Here is a 27,374-nt window from a genome sequence, read left to right as displayed (position 1 = left end):
CACTTCAATCATGAAAACTCCTGTCCAGAACACTTGTTACATATCATTGACTCACCAAAGTGAAGAAATACATTTTTTACTTTTGAAGCTGTTTGAGAAACATTTGGTAAAAAATAATTTATTCATCCAATTTTTTTTTCTTGGAGGTAAATTTAGGTAACAGTTTCATTCAAGTGTTACTAAACCCAGTAAGTTGAAAATAGTTCACCCCCCCCCCCCCCCCCCGCAGCTTATAAATCATCTTTTTACAATAAAATATTGCCACTATATACCTTTTTGGATGACCTGTATACCACGGTCAGTGATAAACTGCACAGTTTCTCCATTGCTGAGAGTTCAGGGAGGTGGAGATTTTCTCACTGCAGTCTGTATACACGCCCACACGTGTGATATCATGTGACCTGGCTATCTCTGAGAACAAGAAACTGTTACCTCCAGCATAAAAGACACAAGTTAGCATGTGCAGGTTGGCTATTGACTGTGTGTTAGCTGGCTTTCCCAAGCTAGACATAGCAGGGAGGGGAGGATCTGTGCATACAGGATAAAACAGCTTTTTTTTTCTACACAATGCAGAGGATTAACCCCTTAAGTTCCACAGTGAGTATAACAAGCGCGCTAGGTTGCATATACAGACTGATTTTACTGTTGTGGGTTTAACCAATCCGGTCACGTGATCCCACAGCTCAAATTCTCCTGTGTCTGTGAGCGGCTGCTGCAGGGGAGAGGAGGGAGAGCTGGGCTATGGGAGTCTATGGGTGTCATCTCGGCTCCTGGATTTTCCAGTCATTGCCGAGCGCTTCCTGAGCCTGAGCTGCAGGATCACATAAGTGGACTGGAGCAGATTAAAAATAGGCAAGTGCACACATCTTTTTTTATACAGATTAGGCAGGATAGGTAGGAGGGGGGAGGGAACATCTTTTTAATAACTAGACTTAGGTTTTTTTTCCACTTTAAAGGGGTCTATTTATAAATGAAGAATGTGACTTTCAAAAAAAAAAACAAACACATTCACTGGTGGAGAATCAGTCACTCCCATTGAAAACATGTGGAGCTGAATGGTTCTCCACCAGAGAATGTTTGTAAAAGTCACATTCCCTGCCTTATACATAGACCCTGTAGTGTTCTTTGTATCTTTTCCCTTTGTGTACTTTTTGCTTTCTTTCTGTGAAGAAAATGCAAAAGAATGAGGCTAATGAACTTCTATCTTGGCATTAGAACAGACCCAGGTATCCAGGCCTCCTTGTGTTTTCAGGGGCTGTGGTTAGCCCAGCTTGATGTTTCGTACCTGGTGGACCTGTGTGAAGGTTCGCCAGTTCTGGGTGAGAGTTCATACGCTGATCTATTCCGTGACACATGCAAATATAGTAAAGAACCCCAGAGCTGCCCTTCTCAATGAGCCGTTGTCAAAATCCCCAAATATACCCAGACCCTCATGTACTTTGTTTCTTGTGGCAAAAAATAGGATTTTTATAACAGCTTACCTGTAAAATCCTTTTCTTGGAGTACATCATGGGACACAGAGCACCATAGTAATCACTATGTGGGTATATAGGCACCTTCAGGTGATGGACACTGGTATAACCAATACAGGAAGTTCACTCCCTATATAACCCCTCCTACCAGGAGTACCTCAGTTTTTGTAGCAAAGCAATATACCTAAACCCCAAAAGAGGGGAGGGACCTCTGTGTCCCATGATGTACTCCCAAGAAAAGAATTTTACAGGTAAGCTGTTATAAAAATCCTATTTTCTTTATCGTACATCATGGGACCCAGAGCACCATATTAATCACTATGTGGGATGTCCCATAGTAATGCTATTTGAGGGGAGGGAGACACAACTCGTAGGGCACCCCCAGACTTGGGGACCTATACTTCTGCCTGCAGCACACTGTGCCCAAAGGCGATATCCTCATGCCTTCTTACATCCACCTAATAAAACTTGGTGAATGTATGTACTGAAAACCAGGTTGCGTCCTTACAGATTTGAGCCATGGAGGCCTGGTGACCCACTGCCCAAGAAGCACTAACTGCCCTGGTAGAGTGCGCCTTGACTTGAATAGGTGGAATCTTACCCCTTAAAATCATAAGTCTGAATTATAACCTGCCGAATCCAGTTAGCGACAGTGGATTTCGACGCTGCCTGTCCTTTCTTAGGTCCCTCTAGCAGTACAAATAAGACATCAGTCTTCCGAATCTGAGCAGTCGTCTTTAAATAGACTTTGACCGCTCTCACCACATCAAGACAATGTAGTGACTTCTCTTCCCTGGAACGTGGTTTTGGAAAAAACAATGGCAGGACAATATCTTGATTCAGGTGGAAACCGGAGACCACTTTTGGCAAAAAATCTGGACAAGGGCGTAACACCACTCTGTCCTCATGAATAATCAAGTATGGCACTTTACAAGAAAGAGCAGCCAATTCCGAAACCCTCCTTGCTGAGGATATAGCAACCAAAAATACTAACTTCCTTGTCAGTAGGACTAAGGGAATGTGCTGTATCGGTTCAAATGGCTTTTTTTGTTTTTGTAACACTGACAAAACTAAGTTTAAGTCACAAAGTCCCAAGTCCCAAGGGTTCAAACGAGGGCTGACTGGCGGATTAAGCCGCATCACCCCTTGCATAAAACCCCGGACTAAGGAATGTGTAGCAAGCGGTCTTTGAAAAAAAGACTGATAAAACTGAGACTTGGCCCTTAATAGTACTCAAGGCCAACATCATCTCTACCCCTAATTGTAGAAAGGCAAGAATTCTGCCTATGATATACCTCAGAGGGTGCCAACCCTTGGATTCACACCAGGAAACAATCCCTCCAGACTCTGTAATATATAGTTCTGGAAGCTGGCTTCCTTGCATTAAATCAAGGTAGAGATAACTGACCCGGAAAGCCCACGTTTTTTTTCAAAATGTGGGTTTCAACATCCAAGCCATTAAATTTAGCGTTCATAAGGTAGGATGGAATATCTGCCCCTGTGAAAGTAGGTCTAGCCGTAGTGGAAGGGACCGTGGATCCTCCACCACCATCTTTATGATCTCTGCATACCAGGACCTTCTGGGCCACGCTGAGGTTACCAGAATTACCGGCTTTCTTTCCAGCTTGATCCTGCAAAGAAGTCGTGGCAGCAACTGAATAGGGGGGAATGCATAAATCAGTGAAAACTGATCCCACGAGGTCACCAACGCATCTGTTCCGCATGCGAGTGGATCCCTCATCCCGGACACAAAGTTAATTAACTTCATGTTGGATCTGGATGCCAGAAGATCTACATCCAGAGTCCCCCACTTTTGGCAAACAGTCCGAAAGATGTTGGGGTGAAGGGACCATCCCCCGGGAATAACTGCTGGCGACTTAAGTAGTCCACCTGCCAATTCTCTACTTCCGGAATGAAGACTGCCGATAGGCACGGAACATTTCTTTCTGCCCAAGTTAGAATATGGTTCACCTCTGTCTGCGCTGCGAGACTCTTGGTGCCCCCTTGGTGATTGATATAAGCCACAGCTGTGGCATTGTCAGATTGTGGATTGGATCCTAACAGGACAATCCCGTAACCTGAAAGTCCAGGCCTTCAGAGCCAGGCGCACTGCCTGAATCTCTAGGATGTTGATGGGCAAGGCTCTTTTGGTTCTTGACCACTGTCCCTGGACAGTTGTCTTCTCTAGTACTGCTCCCCAGCCTAAAAGGCTGGAATCTGTCGTTACCACTTTCCAGATAACTGGTCTGAAGTATCTTCCTTTCAGCAGATTCTGGGTTAGTAACCACCAACTGAGGCTTTGGGAAACCCTTGGGGACAGACGCATTCGCAAGTCTACAGCTTGAATCGTTTTGTTCCAAGCAGACAGGATACTGTTTTGCAACAGTTTCGAATGGAACTGGGCATAGGGAACCGCTTCGAATGAAGCCACCATCTTTCCTAACCTCAAGCAAGGGTGAATGGAGGGATCTCCTTTTGACCTGACCATCCACACTAGCTCTCTTATGGAGTTGATCTTTGCCTGAGGCAAGAACACCTTTTTCTGGGCTATGTCTATGATCAGACCCAAGTACTCCAGCCTTTTTAGCTGTTTTAAGGAAGACTTCTCTAGGTTGAGAATCCAACCCAGACTTTACAGGTAACTGGTTGTAAGGCGCAGTCTTTGATCCAAACGAGCCACCAACTGGTCTATTAGCAATAGATCGTCTAGGTACGCAAAGACTGTTATAGTAAATAAATTAATTAGGAAGGTCTGCGTTTAGGACGTGTGTGAAGGTTGCAGCCTCCCCAAAAAAACCCCCGTAAGAGGGCTTCAGAATATAGAAAGAAAGAAGATGTGAAGGGGCGAGTGGCGCTAGCTATATGTCAAATAGTGCTCTACCAAATCACTCTATAGTGGCTAAGTATTAAAAGACAGTGTTATTGTGGAATAAATTATAACAAAACACTTTCCATAAAGGTGAGTGTGTAAGAGCCCTTCACACTGGGGCGGTTTGCAGGCGTTATTGCGCTAAAAATACCGCCTGCAAACCGACCCAAAACAGCCGCTGCTGTTTGTTCAGTGTGAAAGCCTGAGGGCTTTCACACTGAAGCGGTGCGCTGGCAGGAGAAGAAAAAAACTCCTAAACTTCCGTTTATTAAAAGATTATTTTAAAAAAATGTATAAAAGCAAACAGACATAAAATGCAGTTCATGCAGCGTAATGCCTAGTCCCATAGGGGCTGCACTTGCCAGTATAATGCATAGGCAACCGAGCTGTAGGTGGACAGCATGCACTCTGGTTGCGTTCCACCCACTCGCTCAGCTTCCTGGAAGTCACGTGATGTGCGTAGCGACGCCGTACACGTTTCGTCATAGACGTCTTCAGCGGCAATATCTTACCACTACACGTCACGCATTTTATAAGGGAGAGCGGCTTGTAACCCCGCCCACTTAACACCGACCCGCCCAGCTAATACTGGGAACCAGGAACCCCATACATCGCATAACGATGTTAAATAGGTGCCCATCTAGGGGGGGACCAAATATGGTTTCAGGTGAAGGTAGATAATACACCCGCTCTCCCTTAATAACACTATAAACTTCATAAACACAAATCAGTTAATACAGAGACCGGGGTAAATATAGCAGTATAAGATACATTTGTACCATTACTATCTAATCTAATTGCTCCAGAATCCCCCTAGTGGCTAAGGATAAAATCTTAAGGATAAACTTAGTAAGAGAGCAAAGCCAGATATTACCCTGTAAAACTGTCTAAATGCCCATCAACCATTACTGATTACTCAAGCCCTTTGGCCCGTAAGATGTAAAAAGTGACACAGAGTAGGGTTAAGGTAAACATAGAGTTACGAATAAAGGAAAAAAGTACCTATAGAGATAGAATAATAGAAATAAAAAAAAAAAATAGATCGCCTAGTCCAAAAGGCAGCAAATACAAATAGTTTCTTATTGAACCTGGCTCAACAATTAGCTGGCATACCTCCAATTACCTGGTAGCCCAGACCCTAAATAAAATCAGTTAATACACAGACCGGGGTAAGTATAGTAGCGTGAGATAAATTTGTACCATTAATATATAATATATAACAGAATCTTGACAGGTGACTTGTGTGCTCCCACTCACCAGAGGATAAACTTAGTAAGAGAGCAAAGCCAGATATTACCCAGTAAAACGGTCTAAATACCCATCAACCATCGCTGATTACTCAAGCCCTTTGGCCCGTAGGGTGTAAAAAAGTGGCACAGAGTAGGGTTAAGGATAAAATGAGAATGAAGGTAAACATAGAATTAAAAATAAAGATAAAAGTACCTATAGAAAAATTAAAATAATAAAAAATAGAAATGAGTATGAAGGTAATTTTTTTTTTATTTATTTCTATAGGTACTTTTATCTTCATTTTTAATTCTATGTTTACCTTCATTCTCACTTTATCCTTAACCCTACTCTGTGCCTCTTTTTTACACCCTAGGGGCCAAAGGGCTTGAGTAATCAGCGATGGTTGATGGGTATTTAGACAGTTTTACTGGGTAATATCTGGCTTTGCTCTCTTACTAAGTTTATCCTTAAGATTTTATCCTTAGCCACTAGGGGGATTCTGGAGCAAATACATTATATACTAATGGTACAAATTTATCTTGTACTGCTATATTTACCCCAGGCTCTGTACTAACTGATTTGTGTTTATGAAGTTTATGGTGTTTTTAAGGGAGAGCGGGTGTATCTACCTTCACCTGAAACCATATTTGGTCTGCCCCGGGATGGGCACCTATTTAACATCGTTATGCGATGTATGGGGTTCCTGGTTCCCAGTATTAGCTGGGCGGGTCGGTGTTAAGTGGGCGGGGTTACAAGCCGATCTCCCTTCTAAAATATGTGACGTGCAGTGGTAAGACATCGCCGCTGAAGACGTCTGACGAAACGCATACGACGTCGCTACGCACATCACGTTTTAATAAACGGAAGCTTTGGTAATACTGCACTATGGGAGCCAATTTCTCTTTTTTATGAGGATTATGAAAATTACATCTATCACAACCCGGATAGCCCAAGGCTGCTCGAGGAACTACAGAGGCTAACACCAGTGGTTACCTGTCAACCTAAGGAGCTACATGCGCATTACCCCTGTAGGGGTAGTAGGATCTGGTGAGTGGGGACCCTTGAGGGGGAGCACACAAGTCACCTGTCAAGATTCTGTGATCACTAAAGTCACCTGCTACAATTCCTCTAAACACGAACAGTCACCTTCATTGGGATGAATGCACCTATGTGTTCTTTGTATATGGTGCGATAAACTGCATCTTGGTATAATTTTTTATTTTGGTGCGATTCTTGCATTTTTTCAGTTTTTTAGTGCGATTTTTTGCATTTTTTTTTTTTTGCATCTTGGGTTTATATACACCTTGATTTTATGATTGGGACAATATATGTATACACTTATATGTTTTTGTATATGGTGCGATAATGACATTTTGGTGCGACTTTGGTGCAATTTTTTATAATATTATTTTTTTGGTTTTTGGTGCTATTCTTTGCATTTTTATTTGGATTTGGTTTTTGGGTCCACTCATATCCTGCATTTTGGGTTTGGACACTAGACACACTGTTATAAGCAGAGGATCACTATACTAGCATGATATTCATGTTTAGATGTTTTATACACTAATTTGTAAGCCATTACATTTTTGGTGATAACTTCTTCTGTGTAGGATTGGTGGAAATTCTAGTTTGTACCCTAGAGACACCGTGGAGATGACCCTTCTGTCCTGAATTTCCTCTTGCCAGACTTCTGAGTATTGCAGAAGTCTTCCCCCCACTCTGACGAGGGGGAACGCCCCTTCATGATAAGGCTTTGGAATTCTGCTTTGCAGGTTTCCGCCCCCAGGACTTCTTTTGTGCCTGGGCCTGACCCTGAGGCTTTCCTCTAGAGTCTGGCAGCGGAGGCTGTCGCCACTGCCTAGAGGCGGATGCCCCTGGCGCAGTAGAAAGGGTCTGCTTAAAAGAAGGGCATTTATACTTTTTGACTGGCAAACTTTTCCCACTAGAAATCATTTGTATTGATGTATTTGTCCAAATAGCCGATCCCCATGAAAAGGAAAACCAGTCAGGAGCATTTTGAATGGTGCTTCGGCTGACCATTTAACCACAGGATCCTATGCACGTGTACTAGCACAAGCGCAAGCCGGGACGCCTGGTGAATAGAATCTTTCATGGAGTCTATGGCAAAATATAATGCTTTTGGTAGTTCAGCCAAATCCCAGGCTTGTTGTGCAGGAACCTCCTTAAGGGCCTGTCTAAACTGGTCCTTTAGAGACTGACAGATGCCTATTGCAGAGACTACAGGCTGAGTAACGGCACCTGCCAAGGAAAAAGATGATTTTAACAGGAATTCCAACCTTTTATCTGTTGGATCCTTAAGCATTTGTGCAATGTCTACTCAACAAGTTAGACTTTTATTCACACTGGAAATCACAGCATCAACTTCTGGTACATTGCATTTTTTGGTGAATTTCTCCTCCATGGGCTAGAGTGCTGTGAACCTCTTTTCGAGGGAGAAAATGCTTATCCGGGTGATCCCATTCAGCATAAATAAGCTGTTCTAGAAATGCATGGACAGTAAAACACATGCAGAGGCTGTGAAGGTTTTAAGAAACCTAAAGAAGAAATAGAACTTTCAGCTGACTCCATTAGGGGTAGCTTGAAAGTAGAACGAACCATCTCCGTTAGAGATTGTACCAGCAATTAATGAAATAAATTACAATATTAATCAAGAGTGAGTGTATCGAAACATAAATAAAAAATTCAAATGAAATAGTGAAGATCCAATATAGTCCTAATGTTGAATGGCTGTGTATAAACTCTTGAAAAAATTAACCAAAGAACACAATAGAAATGAAAAGTCCGGTGGACAAAATTACAATGAATGGTCAATCATGACTATAACATGAGTGGTGCAAAATATATATCTAAATCATAGTGAATGGTGAGAAATGTATTAAATAAGTCCACAAAATGGTGAAAAGCCGTTCAGGAATTTTCTCAGTGGATGTAGCAAATTGAGAACATGTGCTAAATGATGAGATGACAGCTGGAACGTGCTCACAGAGCCCTTACCTTAACAGGCATGGGTAAATGCCTTGAAGATCATGGTGAGTAGATGGTGGTTTGAGATCAGCCGTTTCTTCCGGAAGGTAGATGATGAATATAGGGCCGGCTCAGGCTCGCATCAGAATCCGGATGAATATAAAAAAGAACAAAAAAGGAGCCGACAGGCACTTTTCACCAGATGCTCCTCTCCTCTGCGTGGTATTCAGTTACCCCAGACGGAGATTGCACTTGAATTTATTGTCCCAGGATGTCATTATTTCTACATCCTCAGCTCGGCGGGTGACTGTGAGGGTCCCTCTAATGTCCTATGCTCCCCTGCTCCAGTGAGGCTCCTGTCTGTCTCTCTCTCAGGTTGGCGCATCTCTGTCAGATTCTCCGTCACGTTACCGAAACAGTACTAAGGTATGTGCATTTACGCCTAGTGGAGACTTTAAGGCATGACAACATTTTTACTCATGGAAGAAAAAAAAAAAAAAAAAAAAACATAGGTAGACTTTTTAAAGTTCCTAGGCTTCTTCCCTTACCTTTTCCTCGCTGCAGGATACTGCTTTAACAGACAGATCCAAACTTCACCCATCACAGCGGGCTGCGCTTAGCTAACCTTCAAGGACCGGGTCCCTTTATAGGGGTTCCACTCCCTTGGACCTGTATTAGCACCCCACCAGGAAAAGCTTTAGGTAATGTAAGCATGACCAAAAAGCCCTGTGTCTGGGGGTCCAGCCCTGCAAAGAGAGGCGTTACAGGCAAAACCTTGTGCTTTGTATACGAGGCCCGGGTACCATCCACCTTGGACGCAGTGGCACTTTGGATGGATCCGGTCTGTGGGGGCTATTTAAATCCAGCATGGATCCCTCCTGGAGCTCCTCAGAGCACATCTTCACTCGTGACCAACACCTTAGACACTGGCGAAACCAGGTACTCCTGGTAGAAGGAGGAGTTATATTGGAAGTGAACTTCCTGTATTGGGTATACCAGTGTCCATCACCTGAAGGTGCCTATATACCCACATAGTGATGACTATGGTGCTCTGTGTCCCATGATGTACGATAAAAGAAATCACTATAGTGACTGCTTGGAAGAAACCGGCAGTAGACTTGGCAGTTATGAAAAGTAAGCGGACCTGGATAATGTTACACGAAAAGCTGGTCAGCATATTGAAAGACAGATCTGCTAGGTTTGATCTTGTTTGGGACCCTTGGCTTAAATACCTCCAATCTTTGTACATTTAAAAAGTGCGGATCGGGGCAGTTTCTCCTTCTCTCCTATTCTCCTTCCTTCTTTTTGCTCTTCTCTTTTTCTTTCTACATTGGATCTCTATGGTTTCTATATTTGCCATTTGACATGGAGTACTTGGAAACGTTTGTGACACACGTCGGCTGGCGGGGGGGTTATGTAAATGCTGACCTATTATGTTTGTTCATGTCCCCTGCATGGGCTATACGGATAGGGTGGTTTATCTTTGTGTGACAGATTAGTTTTCTTTTTGGGTTCAAATATCAAAAGAAGTTTTTTCTGTATTGTCATTTAACTGTATCAGATTACTATTGTTCTGATGTATTCTGACATCTAGTGGTGGTTTAGGGCCACTACAACACGTTTACTTTTGATATGTGGTATCTCCCTCTGCCCTCCCCTCCAATGGTTAGTTCAATTCTCATCCAATTCGCATCAGTTTAACCCAGCCTTACACCAAATAACTGCAAAACATCCTATGTATTGCATTAATCTGTGACCTATTGAAGAGCTAAGCTGCCCGTGAATGGTGCCAAAAAACTGAGGGCAGATTGTGGTCACCCTATAACAGGAAGTGTCTCACCAAAAGACTTTCATGGCAGGATCACCAGCAGGATTAATTTAATAAAAGCTGTAGATGGACTGGAAATTACTTCTGAAAGAATGTTACCTGCTTAAACTGCATTGCTTCTGTATCATGTGACCACTGTGATTGGCTCTCACAGTGGTGACATGATTGTAAGCCTGACCGCTGGTTCCTGACCAGAAACTATGACTGAGAGCTTTTGGTGAGAACTCAATCAATGTGCAAGGAGCGTGCTCTCAAGCTCACAACCTAGGGCCACCATGGATGCTTATGTGCATGGGTGTTTAAAGCTTCATATATGCATTGTGGTCAGCAAGAGGTTAATATGTTTAGCTTAAACTATAACTAAAGGCAAACCTTTTTTTTGTTTTGGATAGAGTGGAGAGGGATTAGAACACCTATCAGTTTTTATTGCTATCTGTACCCCCAATAGTGAAATTCATCCTCTGTATTTGTCCTGTTTACCATTATCATTGAAAGAAGAAAAATCACAAATTTTGGGTTATCCTCAGAAAAGTAATAGAGGAGAAATCTTCCAATGGGGACACTAGTTCTGGTGACATGGGGGACCCCAAGAGATTCCCTCTCACTTCCTGTTTGGCAATGAGACAGGAAGTGAAGGTAAATCTCCGCAATAGGACAGAGACAGGGAAACAAAACTCTGACAGGGGTTATTGGCCCTTCCTTGCTCTATGCAAAATGAAAAAAAAAAAAAAAAAGATTTTGCCTATAGTTCTACTATAAAATTAGATCATAATGATTGGGATCACACATATAAAGTGGTTGCAAAGGCTAAAGTTTTTTTACCTTCATGAAGGTAAAAATCCTTCAGCATGCTTGCCACTCCCTCCTGATTACATAGTTAGTCAGGTTGGTCCATCAACTTCAAAAAAAAAAAAAAAAAAAAAAAGAAAAGTAAAAATACAATCCCATACACACAAATCTACACCCACAGTTGATCCAGAAGAAGGCTAAAAACCCCAACAAAGCATGCTCCACCCGGGGAAAAAATTCCTTCCTGATCCCCCGAGAGGCAATCGGATTTTATGTGAATAAACTTTTACCTATAAATGTTAGTACCCAGTTATATTATGTACATTTAGGAAAGAATCCAGGACTTTTTTTTAAAGCAATTGACTGAGCTTGCCAGAATCACCTCTGGAGGGAGTCTATTCCACATTTTCACAGCTCTTACTGTGAAGAAACCTTTCCGTATTTGGAGATTAAATCTTTTTTCCTCTAGATGTAAAGGGTGCCCCCTTGTCCTCTGTGTTGACTGTAAAGTGAATAACTCAACACCAAGGTTCACTATATGGACCACTTACGTATTTGTACATGTTGATCATACCCCCCTTAATCTCCTCTTCTCAATAGAGAATAGATAAAGTTCCTCTAATCTTTCCTCATAGCTGAGCTCCTCCATGCCTCTTATCAGTTTGGTTGCCCTTCTCTGCACTCTCCAGTTCCCCGATATCCTTTTTGAGAACTGGTGCCCAAAACTGAACTGCATATTCCTGATGAGATCATACTAATGGATTTATACAAAAGGCAAAACTCTCTCTCTCTGGAGTCCATACCTCTCTTAATACAAGAAAGGACTTTGCTCGCTTTGGAAATCGCAGCTTGGCATTGCATGTTATTATTGAGCTTATGATTTACCAGAACACCCAGATCCTTCTCCACCATTGATTCCCCCAGTTGTAGTTCCCCTAGTATGTATGATGCATGCATATTCTTCGCTCCCAAATGCATAACTTTACATTAATCAACATTAAACCTCATTTGCCACTTAACTGCCCAATTAGACAGTGCATTGAGGTCGGCTTGTAAATTTGAGACATCCTGTAAGGACGTTATTGCACTGCATAGTTTGGGGTGATCTGCAAAGACAGAAATGTTATGTTTAATCCCAGACCCTATATAATTTATAAAGATATTAAAAAGTAAGAGTCCCAACACTGAACCTTGGAGTACACCACTGATAACCTTAGACCATTCATAGTAAGAGTCATTAACCACTACTCTCTGAATTCGGCCTTTTAGCCAGTTTTCTATCCATTTACAAATCGATCTTTACAAGCCTGTAGACTTTACCTTACACATGAGCTGTGTGGGGAACTGTGTCAAACGCTTTTGCAAAATCCAAGTATACCACGTCCACAGTCACCCCTGTCCAAGGTTTTACATACCCCCTCATAAAAAGAAATCAGGTTTAACAACTTCTGGCTTTCATGAATCAATGCTGTCTGCTGCTTAAAATATTTTTTTCCAACAAGAACTCCTCCATGTGGTCTTTTATTAAACTCCCCAGTATCTTCCCGACTATAGAAGTTAAACAAACAGGTATATAGTTACTTGGTAAAGACTTTGATCCCTTTTAAAATATGGGCACCACATTGGCCATAAGCCAATACAGTAGTACCATTCCAGTTATTAAAGAGTCCCTAAAAAATAGAAACAATGACCTTGAAATGACAGAGCTCAATTCTTTTAGGATCCACAGGTGGATGCCATCTGGTCCAGGAGCTTTATCCACCTTTATGCTGTCTAAATATTTCTGGACCATATCCCTTTTGAGCCATTGTGGATCATTTAGGGCTGTCTCACTACCACCCCCATTATGGACATGAGCTCCCCCATGCTCTTTTGTAAACACAGAGCTGAAAAAAGTATTTAATAAATTTGCCTTCTCTTTGTCCCCAGTCACCCACGCTAGTTTATTTTGTAAAGAGCCAACATGCTCAGACCTGACCTTTTTACTATTAAAATATTTGAAGAATTTTTGGGTGTTTGTCCTATCTTTTGCAATCTGTCGTTCGTTTAGAATTTTTGCATCCTTGATTTCCTTTTTACATATTCGGTTATATTCTTTGTAACATTTAAACAATGATAGCATTCCTTCATTTTTATATTTTTTAAAAGCTCTTTTTGTTATTATTTATAGCCATTTTAACTTTGGCTGTGAGATAAATAGGTTTTATTTTTAGCCTTTTAAACTTATTGCCCATGGGAATATACTTTGCAGTGAGATTACAGTCACTTTGAAGAATTCCCATTTCTGTTCTGTGCCCATTGATGCAAATATTTCCTCCAAGTCCAAGTCCTGGAGAGCAGCCCTCATCCTTGGAAAATTTGCTCTCTTAAAGTTAAGTGTTTTTATCTTACCTGTATGTATTTGTTGCTTACAGCTAACATTAATGAAATCATGTTATGGTCACTGCTACCCAGATGCTCTTTTATATGAATATTGGTAATAAGCTCTGCATGGTTTGAGATCACCAGGTCCAGCAGAGCGTCATTCCTAGTTGGGGGCCTCAATAAACGGAACCATAAAATTGTCCTTTAATAGGTTTATACATTTTTGCCCTTTAACTGTCCTAGCAGTGCCATTACTCCAGTCAATTTCCAGTAGTTAAAATCCCCCATTATTATCACTGTCCCAGCCCTTGCCATCTGTGCAAGGAGCTGCGTGTCTACCTCCTGACTAACACTGGGAGGTCTATAACAAACTCCAATGACAACCTTTGTAGTACGCACACCCATGTACAGTTTCATCCATAATGCTTCAGACTCATCACACTCTCCATCAACTAAGTCCTCTTTTACACTCTGAGATCACTTCCACATAGAGACAGACACCACCACCCCTCCGTTTTACCCGGTGTTTCCGAAAGACCATAGCCAGGAATATTAATTTCTGATTGGCTGAGATGCAACAGCAGGAGCCATTGGCTCCCACTGCTATCAATCACAGCCAGTGAGGTGGGAGCAGAGGGTGGGGCTGAGCCATGCTCTGTGTCTTAGGGGCACAGAGAGCCGGCTCGGGAGTGAGCATGCAGAAGTGCCCCCACAGCAAGCCGATTGCTATGGGGGCACTCGGCAAGGGGAGGAGGGGGGCAGAGCGCCAACAGGGACCCGAGAAGAGAATCAAGGCCGCTGCACAGAGCAGGCAAATATGACATGTTTGTTTTTTTTTTTTTTAAATAAAGCATTTTCCTTTACAATCACTTTAGGCTTAAATGATATTATAGTAATTGGTTTCACACATTTAACACAATTCACACCATGAAGGCAAAGCAGTCCAAAATATCACAAATCATTTCACTTGCATGCTACAGACGGTGTCAGGGAGCCCCCAACAGGAATCCCCCTGTATGACAATACTGCTCTAATAAGGAAGCATTTTAGTTCCATATTGGCATAGTACCTTATTAGGATAGAAGCTAGCAGAATACCTTATAATTAGGAAAATGTTTTTCCTTAGAGCACAGGCTTCCTGTTTTTCCATATAGTGAACTGGCAATTGAACATTTAGCCAGCGGAGGAATCGCCAATCACCGAAACTCAGTTGCATTGCTCTTGACCGTGTAAGACCAACCCAGCAGTGTTCCATTGTGCAGTATGACCTGGTAATCTGCATCACCCTGGGCATGAGCAGCTGCCAGCCTGTAAACAGCCTTTACCTATATCCTGGGATCGTTCGATGAGACTTTGAATGGCAGACGCCTGAAGTTGCAGCTGTTTCTCAGTGGCAAGTGTCAGCTTTTCTCCCAAGTTGCTGCTAGAGAACAGACTGGGAGCTAAAACTACAGCCAGATTCCCAGAGTCCATCCTGTTCTCATCACACCTGTTAGAACAAAAAACAGAAGAAGCAAGATCAGACCAATTTACATTCCATACAAGCGAGGGGTTAAAAGTAACAGCTACTGAAGCAACAAACGGGGTCATGCAAAGGGAGCATCTACATTACAACATGGGGCACTGCAGCACTTACATTTTCATAGGTCGATGCCCATTATGTTAAGCCGACCAGACACCAGTAGACTTTTGTTCTAAATCTTTCATTTAGAAAGTGCTTTAAAATGTCCTAATCACCAGTGGTGTCAAATCAATGAACGATTTTGACCACAGTGATAAACAAATTTGAAGGAGCAGGATGGAAGATTTATTTTTTGAACAAATTTCTTATAGTGTATGTGGTTTTCGTTTGGGAAATGACAAATTTCAAAACTGAGGCTCGGTTCACACTGGTCCGATGAGGGGAAACCCTGCAAACCCAGTGCATGTTCCTGCATCGCACCTGAATCGCCAGCGGTTCACACTGCCCTCTGTGAACCGCTGTGGGTGTCAATACAAAGTTAATGACACCCCCAGATCGGTTCACAGATTGCAGTGCGAACTGTGAATTCGGACAGGAATCGGATCCCACAGGCGTGAACACTCATGCGATCTGATTCTGGTGCGGACAAAAAAAAAAAAAAAAAAAGGGTCCTGCATGAGTTTGGTATGAATGCGATGCAAATTCAGCCAGTTTGTATGCCTGAATTCGCATCACACTGACATCGCATGTGATCTGCACAGCGATGCAGTGTGAATCACATGCGATGTCTTACATCACACCAGTGTGAACTGGTCTTGAATGTTAAAAGCAGCTTTAGCCTGCCCTGTGCGTTAGACTGCGTTGCATTAGCCAGTCCACTCCTTTTAAAGAGGAAGTAAACCCTGATGGGTTTTACTTCCTCTTTTGCTCCGTGCAAACCCGCAAATTAAAAAGCAGAATGGGCTAGTATGCATTGCATACTAGCCCATTATGTGACACTTACCTGCAAACGAAGCCCGCGCTGTCCCCTGTGCAGGCCGCATCCATCTTCGCCCCTCTTCCTCCCGGGGCCACAGACTCTGGCTCTATGACTGGTCGCATGCATGCGGGAGCCGTCAGTCACAGTACACGCTGGGAAAGAAAAGGCACGGAGGTCCATTTCTTCACAGCGCATGCCCAATGACGACATCGGCGCACTACAAAGGGAAATGTCTCCTAAGCGGCGTGCGTTTAGGATAGATTTCCACTACCTATAGGTAAGGCTTAAAAGTAAGACAAAAAGGGTTTACAACCACTTTAAGGGTGCGATCAACACAGAAATATATATATATATATATATATATATATATATATATATATATATATATATATATATATATATATATATATATATATATATATAGTGATTTTGGTGTGCTGCAACACACAGGTACTAGCATGCAGGGCTGCTTTTAGAAATCACAGGGCCCCATACAGCCTACCTTACAGGGCCCCCCTCCCCAGCCAAAAGTGACCTCGATTTATCAGTTCCTTTCTCTGCAGCCTCAGCAGGACAGGAGAACAGGGCCACCATCAGGGGTGTACAGCCAATATAACTGTAAGGGGTCCACCTGGGCCAGAAGAAGGCAGGAAGGGTGAAGGGTAGCAGTGTTGTGCACTATAGAAACAATCTTGCAGCTTCTGCTGCTCTGTGTCATTGAGCTCTTTCCTGCCACCTCTAGCTACTATGTGCATGTGCACCCCTCGTGTAAGCTACCTGTACTGTGCTCCTCTGTCAGCAACAGGTCCCTACACTACCCACACGCAAAATGCGCACCAAGCCCAAGAGCCAGGGTCTTAAATAGACTCTGCCTGGCTAAAGATGGCCACCAGAATCACATGGGGCAGGGGTATCTAAACAGATAGCTTCCCCAGTGACTCAGGAAACCATACAATAAAGTACAAAGAATAATAAAAAGTACTCTGCACTTTCACCCTCCCTGGTGACATCAGAGCTGCGGGCATAATAGATACCACCACTTGTTTTTAATCTGTGTGAAGCCAGCATGGAATTATTAAATGGCAGACGTTGTATTCATAAAAAAAGCAGAGCCAATTATCCTGCAAAACAACTTTTAAATGTGTTCTATACAAATGGGGGCAAAAATCGAATATCGTTGGGCTATTTTCTCTGCAGGTCGAATGTTATTTATTCCTGCAGAATAGAGTAAATCAGGAAAATACCGCATTATAGTCACTAAAGTGTCCAGATGATCAGAGGAAATACTTAAACTTAACTTAAAGCAATAATGAACCTCAAATGCAATATATTACAGCTTACCGATCATTAGTTCTGGTGGCTGCATTCGTCTTTTTACCTCTGTTTTCACCTGGTGATCGGGCCAGTAACACACCACCTGCATTGGAGAGCAACAGACACCTTTGGACTGCAGCATTGTCAGTCTATGGGTGGGAGGGGAGTGTTAGATGTACTAGCAGATTTAGATACACTAACAAATTAAAAGGCAACGTCCACCTCACACTTTTTAGGCAGTTACAGCCATTTTTTGTTTTTGGGATAAAGGTTTTACATAGATAAAAGTGGATTATGGTTGAAACAAACTAGCACTGATAGGGGTGCTTACCTTACATAAAAGCTGACCACTGTAAGCACCCGTCAGTGGTAAACAGTTTGCCCTAAACTGCTACAGCTGCAGAACAGCTTGCTCTGTTGAAAAACTTACTTGCTGGATCAGCAGGTGAAAAGAAAGCCTAAAAAAGAAACCAAAAGCAGCCATCACATCTAAGAACTGTTAAGCTGCAATATAATAAATGTTTGCTTTTGGGTTTAACTCTGCTTTAAATTTTCTATGATGGGCAGTTCCATCTAGTGGCCATAGCGTTGTATTTTCCTGATTCACTCTATCCTTTATGAATAAATACCATTCTACCTGTAGAGAAAATAGCCTAACATTCGATTTTGCCCACATTTGCAATGTAGTTTCACAAGTCAAATAGCTCTGCAATTTTTATGTAGCACCCTCTACCTAACGTAGGTGCTAGAGTGAGTTTTTTTTCAGTGCAGGTAAATTTAAGCAGGCCTAGCCAGAAGCTAGGCCTGTTTGTTTTGATCTGTGGGCTGAGAGTGGCTTAACAGTGACTCACAGCTAGTTTCATCTTTCTGTTACCTCCCTTCTGTTTCTAGAGGCTTCTAGAAGGAAGGTGGGGAAGAAAGGTGGAGCGGTCTGGGGTGTTCCAAGGAGCCCTGACCAATCCCCAACCTGGATCAGCAGGGGGCAGGCCTCCTTAAATGCCCAGGGTCGGCCCAGCTGGGGAGGAGTTGTTTGGGTAGAAGAGCTGGAGATGGAGTATTAGGCTGTCGGGGCCTTGCAGGGAGTGGGGGGGGTTTGACCTTGGGCCAGGGGGCTCAGAGCTGAACCGGAACCTCACACAACCCAAGGGGTGTCTTGAACAGGAGCAGGAGAGGACAGCGGGATATACTGCTGGGCAAGTCTCCAGGAGGGATCCATCAGGTGTCAGTGAGTGGCAGGCACAGTCGGGAGAGCTGGGAGAGGCATGTCGGAGCAGACTGGGAGTGTGCAGTCTAAGATGGATGTAGAGTCAGCGGGAGAGACTGATGTTACTGGCAGTGAAGTCGAGCTGCTGCAGTCGGGAGTGCTGTCAGGGTCTGCAAAGGGCTGACTGGGATCAGTAGTCCACCAAAGAGGGCAGCTAGCACCAGAACTAACTTTTATTACACCACAGGGGCCCGCGGTCCCTGCCCATATAAAAGGAACTTGGCTGAAACCAGAGAGTTAGGCCTAACCATGTGCTAGCTGCGTCTGAAGAGTTGTGCTGAAGGGAGAAGGAGAGATGGTCTGCAGCAAGTGTTGTGCAGGAGGAGAATATCTGAATTGTCCCAAACCATGCAAGAATAATTTTTCTGGGCATCCCATGAATTCCTTAATCCTATCCAAGTTCTAATCCCTCAATAAAATACAAACAAAATCAAAGCCGATAGACTTGTTCATTGTCTTGGAGTGTCTGGAAGTGAATGCCTGGCTGAGCAGGGTGACATCACTCAGCAGCCCCTACAGGGGTACCGCTATATCTGGGGGGCTCGTTCCGGGACCACCTGTTCACGTGTAACCTGCCAGTCGTTACCCCTACCAACGGAGGTTGATAAAGCCAGGAAACTCTGCTTTGTTCCGCCACCATTGAGGATTGAACCAAGGGGAAGGACTTGTGTGCTCTGGACACTTGCACCAATCCTGCAATTCAGGAACTGTTCGCTATGTGCAGTCACCCACATTGGGTAACCGCACCTATGGATTACAAAATATGTCCAGTGTTCAGCTAATACTGGACATCTTGAACTTTTGCTCCAAACTCCTGCTAAAGACAGTAAAGTAAGACTGAGAATGTCTACTGTTGCCCAGGGTGATCGGAAGCGAGGGGGCGGTAACCCCCCCCCCCCCATTAAGACCAAAAGTTTCCCGCTAGCAGCAGACACCACGAGGCAGTGGAAGATGGCAGAGGGTGGCTGGCTATTGCCCACCCTACAGTGGTTGCTGATTCGCAGGAGCGGGCGCTGGTAGACAATAGTGTCCAGCTGGAGTCTCGCGGAGGGCTTGCTTTGGGAGCGATTACTGGAGCGGAGCGACTATGCCTGCTCTGTCCAGAGTGCTGGATTCTGACCACGGTGGTTACTGCTTGGGCGCAGTGTGGTCATTGAGGGGGGAAAACACTCGACTGGGACCCGTCCAGCAGGAGCCGCAGTAATACAATGTAGATCTGCCAACAGGACTTGGTAAACTACAGCCACAGAAAAAACAGAAGGCTGGAGAGGGCCTAGGATCACCCCCTAAAGTTGGAGGGAAGTTGCAGCCTCGCGACTGCTCCGTGAACACAGATGACATCAGCGGGAAAGAGACTGCAAAAATTACAGTGCAGGAGCCAGATGCAGCCGGTCAGCTCTAAGTCCCTTGCCAACCCAGTCTGGAGGGAGCCATTACCCGAGGAAGGTGCGCCTTCAGTTGAGCTGGACAGGGTAAGCGAGGGCCGGGTCATTGATTGGGGTTTCCCCAGAGTGCAGAGTTCGGGTCTCTTGAGAGGTTGGTGGCATGGTCGTCCCCTAGTGAAGGCTCTGAAGAGGAGTGGGAGACCGGGGAATCTCACGTCCCTGACAGTGGGGATGGACCAGAGCCAGCGGTGGGACCTGAACAGGCAGCAGGAACTTTGACAAGCAGCTCTTTATGAACAGGCCCTCTACCACAAAGACCAGGGCGCCCACCTACCGCCAGTGGGTCATCTGGGCTGTGAATGCCTGCGTCCTGCCAGGAAAGGGGGATCCTAGGGAGCCGACCAGCCAGGTAGAGTGGAGGTGGAGGAGCCACGGGAGGTCTCAAACGTCTGAGGAGACCCCGCCTTGGGATAGTGACCTGGAGACTTGTGAAGGGAGCCAGAGCGTACACGGAACATGGAGCATAGAGTCCAAAGCTGACATTGAGAGAGCGAGTGCAAGAAGTGTCCTTGGGACTACATCTTCCGAATTGGCGCCCTGTTGTTGCTGAGTAGTCACCCAGGAAGGAGGTTGGCAAGATTCCCTACAGAGTCTCTTAGGGGACATCCCTTGAAGTTCATCTCATATCTCCCTCTATTAAGCCTGTTTTGACCCCCCTGAGTAAGGGCGGTCGCAGGCTTTCTGGTAAGCCTTCATTACTTTATCACCAGGTGGTGGGCAGCACTGGCGGTGGATTATTGATCCAGAATTCCGCATGGAATAACCTTTGGACTTCACACCACACTTTAGAACTTTTTTTTCACTATATTTGCATTTATTGTATTGGTTTTCTTTATCACCTATGGACTTTGGATTGAATGTTTTTTTCATCAGTCATCAATCATTAGCTCTCATTTATTATTGTTGTTTAATTTTTATTTTGAAAAACACTATTTTTCACAATTCTTTTCACTTGTGATACTTGTCCAGCGCTGCACTGCTCTCTTTATGTCCATTTCTTATGCCCTCGTATTGGGGTTATAGTGTCCAGCAGCAGGACCCCCTTCACGGTTACTTCATCACAAATAATTTTTCATATATATACTTTTTTTTTGAGCACCTGGCGTAATTCTTTTTCTTTATATCTTGATCCTAGGGAGCTGCCTAGATTCTCCCAATTCCAGCAGGAGGTACAGAGGAGGGTAGCCTTGGAGTGGGGCTTGTTCTTCCCCAGATTATGGACGTCAGAGAACTCCCAGGGAGGATGGGCGGACAACCTAGTCTAGGACTATCTGCATGTCCCCAATCCATTGCGGGTGCCAGACAAAGAAATTCTGGAGGAATGGAGGCTTGGCCGGACCATATACAGGGATCGATTGCTCGTGTTCAGGGCAGGTCGGTCTGTGCAGAGCAATTTGGTCTACAGGGAAGAAGGGAACCAGAGGAGATTACCATATTCCCGCTTCTATGCTTAGGAGCAAAGTTTCATGGACTGCAAGAGTGGCAGACTGTGCTTATTTCTAATTTTTCCCTGATTTGCAGGAACAAACTAGCCTGCCATCCTATGTGCCCGATGGAAGGACTGTCTGTTGCAAGAACACTTGGGTGAAATTTTTTCTCTTTCACTAACTCTTTGGGAGCCAGTTTGTTCGGGGAGGGGCCCCTCCCATCAGGAATGCCAGAGAGGAATGCTCATTTTTTGTACATACGTTTTTTATTTGTTCTGTTGTTGCATGTGCTTTGATGTTTGTTTGGCAGGATGCTAACCCCCTCCCAACAGAAACCATGTACAGTGTAAAGATAGATTTGAAGAGTAGGATGCTGTGTTATGTTTGGTTTTGTTTTTCAGGAATCCATGGGATGGGATGGCTGTCCATCCCCTCCGGCTGGAGTCAAGTTTCTTTTGTTTTTTTTCTGCGGGCAGAGTATCCCTCTCCAGGGAGAGATGCTCTGGCTCAAAAATGTATATTGTGTAATATTCCTATTAGCTACAGGGACTTGTAGTCAGGAATGTATATATTGTACAAAAACCAGTTGTCTATTTTCCCTTTTGATATTTATTTGTACATGCGTTTCCCCATCCAAGTTTTTTTCCCTTTTTCCCTTCCAATTTATCTCATGGGATGCCCTTGCTCCTGTTCCCAGCCATATTTTTCTTAACTCCACAGCTGAGGGACCAGCTGATTTCTGGTGTGAGGTTAGTGTAGCACCCTCTACCTAGTGTAGGTGCTAGAGTGAGGTTTTTGTAGTGCAGTTAAACTTAAGCAGGCCTAGCCAGAAGCTAGGCCTGTTTGTTTTAAACTGTGGGCTGGGAGTGGCTTAGAGTAGGCTGGTGACTCACAGCTAGTTTCATCTTTAGGTTACCTCTCTTCTGTTTCTAGAGGCTTGTAGAAGGAAGGTGGGGAAGAAAGGTGGAGAGGTCTGGGGTGTTCTAAGGAGCCCCGTCCAATCCCCAATGTGGACGTGATGTTTATTTTCTTTAAAATCTCAGGCCAATACCTAACCAGTTTTGGGCACCTCCAAACCATATGAATTAAATCGCCTGTTCCTCTGCATCTAGGGCACCCATCGTTGGTTCTGCGACCAAACATAAACAGCTTTTTGGGTGTATAATAGGCTCTATGCAACATCAGGTGGGAGGCTTTTTGCGAGAGGAGAGACCGACACCTCTGACCCAAGTTCCAGAATCCTTTTCCACTGGTCGTCCGTTATCTCCCCCACATCAGCCGCCCATCTGTCCCTGCCCTCAGATAGGCCGGGCAGGCCTTTTTAAATGCCCATGGTCAGCCAAGCTGGGGAGGAATTGTTCAGGTGGAAGAGATGGAGAATTAGGCTGTCGGGGGCCTTGGAGGGAGCACCCCAGTCTGGGGGGGGGGGGCTCGGAGCTGAACAGGAACCTCCCACAGCCCAAGGGGTGTCCTGAACAAGAGCAGGAGAGGACAGCGGGGAATACTGCCAGGCAAATCTCCAGGAGAGATCCATCAGGTGTCAGTGAATGACAGGCAGTCGGGAGAGCTGGGAGAGGCATGCCGGTGTAGACGGAGTGTGCAGTCTGAGATGGATGTAGAGCCAGCGGGAGAGACTGATGTTACTGGCAGTGAAGTCGGGCCGCTGCAGTCGGGAGGGCAGTCAGGGTCTGCAAAAGGGTTGACTGGGATCAGTAGTCCACCAAAGAGGGCAACTAGAACCAGAGCTGTCTTTTACTACACCACAGGGGGCCTACGGTCCCTGCCTGTAATAAGGAACTTTGCTAAGGCCTGGCTGAAACCAGAGTTATGCTGCGTACACACGACCGCTTTTGCCGTCGGAATAAACTCCGAAGGTTTCTCCGACTGAATTCCATTCAAGTGGTCTTGCCTACACACGGTCAAACCAAAGTCCGACCAAAGTCCGACCGTCCACAACGTGGTGACGTACAGCACGTACGACGGGACTAGAAAAAGGAAGTTCAGTAGCCAATAGCTTCCATCTCGTACTTGCTTTAGAGCATGCGTCATATTTGGTCCGACGGAACAGCATACGGACGTTCAGTTTTCCCGATAGGAATTGGTTCCGTCGGAAATATTTAGAACTTTTTTTATTTCTAGGTCCGTCAGAATTTTCAAAAAAAAAAAAAAAAAAAAAAAAAAGTCCGATGAGCCCTACACACGATTGGAATAGACGATGAAAAGCTTCTATCAGACTTTTTCTGTTGGACATTCCGCTCGTGTGTACGCGGCTTTAGGCCTAACCATGTGCTAGCTGCGCCTGAAGAGTTGTGCTGGAGGGAGAAGGAGAGATAGTCTGCAGCAAGTGTTGTGCAGGAGGAGAATATCTGAATTGTCCCAAACCATGCAAGAATCTTTTCTGGGCATCCCATGAATTCCTTAACCCTATCCAAGTTCTAATCCCTCAATAAAATACAAAAAAACAAAGCTGATGGACTTGTTCATTGTCTTGGAGTGACTGGAAGTGAATGCCAGGCTGGTCAGGGTGACAGGTGGGCCACATCACTCAGCAGCCCCTATAGGGGAACTGCTACATCTATAAATACACCCCAAAGTTTTTTCTCAAGAACCAATTAAAATGTTCCTGCCTTGCGTTGGGTCTTAACAGCAGCGGAGTTTGGTGGAGAAGTTTATATATTTTCAGTGTATCAAATGCAGCACATTTTCAGTGACCGATGGCTTGCATTTGAGACACGCAGTATCTTAGGAGGGGTTTACATTGCTGTCCTGCATGACAAAAGCTACAAAACGTACATAGACAAAATCCAATCCATACAATCCCATTCAGAATACAAACTACGCATATCAGATCCTTTAAATGTGTTTCACAAATGGACAAGAAAAGCAGATACACCGACACCCATGACCCTAGTAAGACAGTGCATCCTAGGCAAGGTCAGTGGGGAAAACCTTCCCTTTTAACAGCCCTTAAGGTTTGAGGTTTAATACCATAGTACTAGAGCAACACACTGGGAAATATTGCTTTAGCTTAAACAGAAAAAAAACTTAACACAGCCACTAAATAAAAAAAAAAAAAAAATCAATCTAGCATTTTAGAAAAACACATTTTGTGGCATCAGCAGTCAGTTCTCCAACAAATGTCAATATTGGGGTCCACCTTGTGGTAGTTTTTCATTACTACAGCTATTACCTGGAGGCTACATTTTGGAGGAAGGTACAGAAGTACCTCAAGGTCTCCCCGTGGACAGGCGGCAGCAGACAAGTCACCAGGGTTGTGGCGGCGCCCTTCTCCTCTTCACACAGGGTTTGCTGAATCTGGCATAGGGGGTCTTGTAGCTCTGGGGTGAGAAGCGGATGCGGAAGCTCCCGGAAAAACTGTTTCAGCAGAGCAGCTACATCGCTGGGATGGGCAGAAGACAAGGAGCTCTCCCCAGATTCTAGCTGTGCCTAGAACAAGAAGTTTTTATTATATTTATATCTGTAATCCTGAAATAAGCCACAATGCTTTAGGGAGAACTGTTATTAATTTAAAAAACAGTCCCTGTCTCAGAAGAGCTTACCATCTAACGTTACAACCACAATAATGCAGAAACAGAGGACCATTTGGGTGTTTGCTCTGCGGGTTGAAACCACAGGGCATAGATGAAGCCAGAACAAATACAAAAAAAAAAATTCACACTTACTCTATTTACACTTGTGCAACTTGTTATGCAACTTTGGACATCAAAGTTGCATGACAAGTGGGAGACCATTCTTTTTAATGGCACCTGTTCAATAGGTGCGACTTAAAGTCTTAGCGACTTTAAAAAGGTGCCTGCACTACTTTGGTGTGACTTAATGCAACTTTGGTCCAGAGAATGTAAAGTCGGAACAAAGGCGCTCCAAAGTCACACTTGAAATCGTGCGACTTTGGAGACACGCTAATGTGAATGGAGAGTTAGGGTCTTCGGAGGAAAAACCCAAGATTCCCTCTTCCATTTTTCCCCCTCCTTTGCCCCTCTTCCTCCTCCGTGCCCTCCCTCCCTTCCTCCTCGTTAGCCCCCTCTGTGCCCTTCCCTTCCTCCTCCTTAGGCCCCTCCCTTCCTTCCTCCTCCTTAGCCCCCTCTCTTCCTTCCTCCTCGCTTCCTCCTCCTTAGCCCCCTCCAAGTCCAAACCACTACATCCCCTGCAATGTAGAGATACATTATAGCAAATCCAAAAAGGGACAGTTTAAGAACTTTGATGTCCAATCACAATGTTGTACACATGGGAAAAGCATATCAATAGAGCATAAGCACATATGATGCATTTTTAGGTGCACATTGATGTAGGCATACAGATGTGAAGAGGCTCTAAATTAGACAGCCATTCTCAACCAGGGTTCCTCCAGGTCACTAGGTGTTCCTTGGGCTGTGGTAATTGACCTCCCATCTGATGGCGCCTTTATTGTTCCAGGTTTTCCCCCACTTGGCAGAGCCAGTAGCATGACACCAAGGATATTTTTAGCTGTCTGTAGGGGTGGCATCATAACCACAACTGTAAGGAGGGCATTCTCCCTGCTGGCCTCCCAATGGAAAAGGAGGCAATTCTCTCCGCTGGCCTCCCAATGGAAAGGGGCATTTTCTGAATGACTCCTGATAAAACTAGTTTTACCACAGGTTCCACACCTGAAAATTATTTCAAAAGGTTCCTCTGGGGTAAAACGGTTGAGAAATGCTGGTTTAAACCCTGGAAGACGAATCCAGACTGTACCAACATACAGTTGCCTTTCACAGGAGGCCAACCTCTGATGTCTGATCTGCCAGACCCCTTTAATTTTAACATTCTGTCCCGCATTGCACGGGGAAGTTTAGGTCTACCATCAACTATAAAAAGTATAAGATCTTGCCAAATTTGATATACAGTATTTTGAATGTATGTTAAGGTTTGCCCTCATATTGTATAGTTTGCATGTGCAGTGGGTCCTACACAGCCCTGAAACCTCCTGGGATCTGGGAAGGGGGAGGCAGGTGGAAAATGTCATTCCAAAGCCAGAAATGTGGAAGCACAGGCTGCACTCCATGAAAAACTATCCTTTTTTTTATAAAAAAAATGTTGATATTTGCAGAAATGGGGGAGGGGGGGGGGGTGGAGAGACGATTGGAAAATAACTCAAATTTATTTAGGCATGTATTGCCACCATAGGACCTCACCAGCCAGGCTTCCAGTGTCTTCCACGGCTGCATCATGTGTACAACCCCATCCAAATGCCTTTGTAGCTTAGGTGGTGACTATCAGAGGCTGGTCAAAATGCAGTAAAACCACTTTTTGCTGCCCCCCTACCCCCCAAATTCCAGATCACAAGGGTAAACAAGCCCTTAGGCCTCATGTACACTGCTGCTGGTAAACGGACGTTCAGATGTATGCTTTTTTCAACTGCCCCTGAACTCTTCCAATGTTATCCTATGTGTACATGTACGTTAAATGTAGTTTTTTAGGTAGTTGCATTTATAGGCTTTTCTTTGTGAGCAAAAAAAATTAGTTCAGATGTCGAAGTTTCCGACGTTTCAGATGCGGCTAAACGCGGTAACTGGTGTTAGCTGCATTTCGTTTATAGGCGTTTTTAATTTTTGGCTATTTTGAGAAAAAAAAAAAAAAAATACAATTTTTTCAAACGCTTCTAAAACGTAAAACGCGACATGTAAAAGTGGCAAAACGGACGTTTTAAACTTTGGTTACTATCTGTCAAGTTAAATTGTTCAGGAGAGGTTGTAAAAAACGTCCCGTGTACATTAAGCCTTACACTTGCAAAACATGTGAGTTAAAAAAAAAAAAAAAAAAAATGTTGACACTACAATTCCAGGTACAGGAAATACGCACACACAATATGTATGATTACTTGAGAGAGAAACAATCTAGACAAAGTTGTAGGCTGACCTAGTTCTGAGGTTTTAGGTTTATAGCCTGCCTGACATTCAAAACCTCTCA

General features: G+C 44.2%; 1 protein-coding gene across 1 annotated transcript in view; it reads right to left on the bottom strand.

The window, feature by feature from the left end:
* LOC141107766 (uncharacterized) overlaps positions 1-27,374 on the bottom strand; it is a 70,115-nt gene that overhangs the window by 23,008 nt on the left and 19,733 nt on the right. Inside the window, exons 5-6 of the mRNA XM_073598705.1 lie at positions 24,619-24,875; positions 14,863-15,026 (exon numbers count right to left, since the gene is read on the bottom strand). Of these exons, the coding sequence (XP_073454806.1) occupies positions 14,863-15,026; positions 24,619-24,875 (421 nt within the window). The remainder of the gene's footprint in view (positions 1-14,862; positions 15,027-24,618; positions 24,876-27,374) is intronic.

The sequence above is a fragment of the Aquarana catesbeiana genome, linkage group LG09, assembly GCF_042186555.1.
Source record: "Aquarana catesbeiana isolate 2022-GZ linkage group LG09, ASM4218655v1, whole genome shotgun sequence".
In the NCBI taxonomy this organism is placed as follows: Eukaryota; Metazoa; Chordata; class Amphibia; order Anura; family Ranidae; genus Aquarana; species Aquarana catesbeiana.
Note: the sequence above shows the minus strand (reverse complement) of the source record. Positions and strands in the feature narration are given on the sequence as shown.